This window comes from Chanodichthys erythropterus, chromosome 17 (genome assembly GCF_024489055.1).
Source record: "Chanodichthys erythropterus isolate Z2021 chromosome 17, ASM2448905v1, whole genome shotgun sequence".
NCBI classification, from domain to species: Eukaryota; Metazoa; Chordata; class Actinopteri; order Cypriniformes; family Xenocyprididae; genus Chanodichthys; species Chanodichthys erythropterus.
The window spans coordinates 22,800,476-22,804,712 of record NC_090237.1 but is presented as its reverse complement, the minus strand read 5'-3'; the positions used below and the strand labels follow the sequence as shown (position 1 = coordinate 22,804,712).

Genomic DNA, 4,237 nt, shown 5'->3' with positions numbered 1-4,237 from the left:
TACTTGATGCGAAGTCGCGCTGGATTAAACAGACCATAACGCGCACCATCAATGCCACAAAGTTGCTGTCTGACCTCATTGAATACAGCCCGAGCCCAAGCTATCTTGGTGGTGTGGTCAGGGAAGACTGAGACGGTCACGCCTCTGACTTTAATCTGTCGGAGCTCTCTAGCGCGGCGCAGAATGTCCATACAGTCACTGTGATAATGAAACCTGCATACAATGGCTCGCGGACGGTCACCAGGCTTGGGTTTGGGTTGGAGGGTCCGGTGGGACCGGTCCAAAAGCGGCTCCTTTTCCAGATTGAACGCTTCCTTCAGCAAGGCGGCCACAGCTGTAGTGGTACAGGTGTCAGGGCCCTCCGGTACTCCCTCTATCCTAACGTTGTTGCGCCGTGATCTGGACTCCAAGTCTTCACATTTATTTTCCAGCTTGGCTACGCTAGCTGTGAGGCACTCAATAGTTTTCATCTCGGCGATGTCATTGAGTGCGTGCTCCATTTCTCCAACCGTACCTTTAAGCTTGGACATGGTAGCCACGGTAGCAGCTTTATCATTCGCCAGCTGTGACTTTACCGCTTGCAGGTCAAGCCTAATAGTAGGCAGAGCAACCCCGAGCGTATCCTGGAGTTCCTTTTTAAAAATATCAGCAATCTCTTTTCTCACCAAGGCCAACAACTCGAGCTTAAGTGCATTGATGTCAAGGTTAGCATGCGCCGAGGCGCCCTCGACCTCTGAAGCAACAGATGACCCACTCGAGGGTGTGGTCGTGATTTGAGGACTAGGCCGCAGTTGTGTCTGAATAGTTTTGCGAGTTTTAGAGTTCTTTCCAGCCATCTTACGCAGTCCAGAGTTAGACTTCCTAACAAAAAAAAAATCAGCGGAGCAAGACTATGCTAAATATGTGTCGAAAAAGCGCAAAAGATTTACAATATTAATCAAAATCAGCAGGAGCTTCCAAACTCACATCTTACTCCATTAGAGCTCACACATTAGCAACATGCTAACGAAACATTTATAAAGACACTTTACAAATATCACTAAAATATCATGTAATCATAGATCATGTCAGTTATTATTGCTCCATTTTTCGCTATTGTTCTTGCTTGCTTACCTACTCTGATGATTGAGCTGTGCACAGATCCAGACGTTTATACTGGCTGCCCTTGTGTAATGCTTTGAACATGGGCTGGCATATGCAAATATTGGGGTCATACATATTAATGATCTCGACTGTTATGTAACAGTCGGTGTTATGTTGAGATTCGTCTGTTCTTTGGAGGTCTTTAAACAAATTAGATTTACACAAGAAGGAGGAAACTATGGTGTTTGAGACTCACTGTATGTCATTTCCATGTACTGAACTCTTGTTATTCAACTATGCCAAGGTAAATTTAATTTTTGATTCTAGGGCACCTTTAAAAAATAAAAATGAAATAAAAGCAGTTTATCAGTCATACAGCGCTATTGTGGCTACGGTGTGTCACGTAACAAGCAATGACACGTCACTATGGAAACAATTAAGTTATACGTTCTAAATAACGGGCGCCTTGAAAGACTCACACTGGGGGCTCAGCCAGAATATTTTAAACTTATGTGAAAGGGTTAAAAAAAAAAGTTCTGAAGTGTTTTGTCGGGGCTAAACGCAGCCCTGGTCAAAATCAATGTGGTACTTCAGCTCTTTGGCGATGGTCAGCGTTATCATCCTCACAGACCTGTATAAATAAACATAAAGCTTTAGAATGACAGATGACTGCAGTCACATCGGATATATTACCGATGTCTTTAGTACCTTTCTGGACCTTTAAAGTGGTGGTTACATTGCTGTCTATGCAGGAGTCAGGTACCTCTCGGATTTCATCAAACATATCCTAATTTGTGTTCCGAAGATGAGTGAAAGTCTTACGGGGTTGGAACAACATGAGGGTGAGTAATTAATGACAGAATTTTCATTTCAACACTTAAGTTAATCTTTGAATTACTGTAATATGATGGTGCTCAAATGAAAACACAAGGGGCAATAGTAGAGATTGTTTTCAATAAAAAAACAAAAAACAAAAAAACAACAACAACTACAACATACAAAGATTACATCATTGTGTTCAAAAGGTCATCAAAGCTCTCGAGTGAATCAGGCAGCCAATTATCTCTGCAGCATGACAGAATAAGGATGAGCACTGGATTTACAGCTGTATATTTAAAAGTAGCTCACAAGCATTCAGACAGTCACTGTCATTGTTTGCTTTGACTCTAAAGCTTTATGTTTATTTATACAGGTTTGTGATTCAAATCATTATGCTCAAATTTATATGCAACTTTTTCTAGCATTTGAAAATAACTGTTAAATGTGTGAACTAACATATTTTTTTTAATGTATTTTTCTTATGGTAATTTATATTTTCAGTTTGTGCAAAACAACAAATGCAAAGTTACCATGAGTTCTGTAAATGTAAGTTTTTCACAGAATATCTCGATTGTTCATCCTCAATACTTTTTTATCATTGGACTTTCAGGAATACCACATAGCACTTATTACTATATATTTTTATTTATGATTTATTTTGTTACTATCTTTGGGAACTCAGTAGTTCTTCTCATTATAGCTCTTCACCGGAGCCTGCACAGTCCAAAGTACATTGGCGTGTTTAACTTGGCCTTGGCTGATATTGGTGAAACTAATGCACTGATTCCTAACATGATGAGGACTTTTCTGTTTGACTCACAGTACATCTCATACAATGCTTGTTTGGCAAACATGTTTTTTGTGTTCTTCTTCAGTAGTTTGCAAAGTGTCACTCTTCTTGTCCTGGCATATGACCGCTTCATTGCAATTTGTTTGCCATTAAGATATCATGCAATTGTGAACAATACCAGTATGGTTTTAGTTTTTCCAGCAATATGGGCATTTAATTCTTCTATTGTGGCCTTGATGGTGTCTTTGATCACCCAACTTTCAATTTGCGAATCCAATGTAATACAGAGTTATTTTTGTGATCATGGGCCAGTGTTTAGGTTGGCATGTAATGACTATAACCTTAATAAGTCTGTGGGATTTGTCATCACATCTTTATACCTTATAGCACCTATGGTCATTATATCCCTGTCATATTTGGGCATTTTTCTTGCTTTAAGCAGAATTACAACTTGGGAAAGACGTTTAAAAGCGCTTAAGACCTGTGTTTCACACCTGTTGTTAGTAGGGATTTATTTCTTCCCAATATGCTTCACATACCTAGCACAACTCTTGCTTGCTCTCACTCCCAATGCCAAAGTCATTAGCACATCTCTGGCATATGTTGTTCCACCAACGCTAAATCCCATCATTTATGTTTTAAACACAGCTGAAATCAAAATCTTATTGCGAAAAATGCTTGACAACAGATCTTCACCAATTAGAGATAATATTTCAAAATGACTGCAATTATTGTTTTTTTGTTTGTTTGTTTTTTAAATTCTTAATATTTATGAGAGTATATAAATAAAAGCATCATCAGTACTGGGACTGCATGTATGTGTTGGTGAATAGCAGTTATATGGTATTTATGTACTTGTTTATTTATGAATCCAGTTGTTTTCTAGTGTATATGTACTGATTGTGGTCTTACTGACATCGAGGCAAAACTTCAAAAGGAGGAATATTTTATAATGCAATTTGTTAACAATTATTGTTGTGTTTACTTATTTTATGTTACTCTGGGATTTCAGCCACCAAAATTGAATTAGCTTTCATCTTTCACTCTTAGTAGTTTGCATGTGAGGTTTATTTTTGGTCACCACTAAACTGATTGTTGATATTAATTGAAAAAATAAAGATAATAAATTTACACAAAATTAATGATTCTCTATTGTATTTAATTATTGCTGTTATATGCCACTGAAATGCCACTTACATGCTGACACAAGTAGCACTTTAGTAGTAATGTCATTCTGTAAATCCAAAGGCCTAAATATTTAAAAAATTAAAAGTAAGTATGGAAAATACAGACTATTTCCAAAGTCATTTACATGATATTTTATGAGAAAAATATCTTTATCCAAGTCGATATCACAATGCAAATTAAGGGTTTTCACAAGTTCGCCATTCAGTCTGAATGGTTAATGGTAAAACAAACTTGGCTTGCTGTCCTCGAAGGAGGCTCAACCCGAGGCTCGAGCTCCGAGTTAACCCCCCCTATTACAGTACTGCGCATAGGGAGAATAAGAGAAATAGAGGAGGAGGTAGGAAGGAGGAGGGATGC

General features: G+C 38.2%; 1 protein-coding gene across 1 annotated transcript; it reads left to right on the top strand.

The window, feature by feature from the left end:
• Positions 1 to 2,415: 2,415 nt before the first annotated feature.
• LOC137004902 (olfactory receptor 52E8-like) lies at positions 2,416 to 3,414 on the top strand. Its single transcript, XM_067365594.1, has one exon. The coding sequence runs from the start codon at positions 2,434 to 2,436 to the stop codon at positions 3,412 to 3,414; it is 981 nt and encodes a 326-aa protein (XP_067221695.1). The 5' UTR covers positions 2,416 to 2,433.
• The last annotated feature ends 823 nt before the right edge of the window (positions 3,415 to 4,237 follow it).

Bases quoted from the DNA above. Each gene is read 5' to 3' on its own strand.
- LOC137004902 (XM_067365594.1), top strand. From the start codon at position 2,434: ATGAGTTCTGTAAATGTAAGTTTTTCACAGAATATCTCGATTGTTCAT.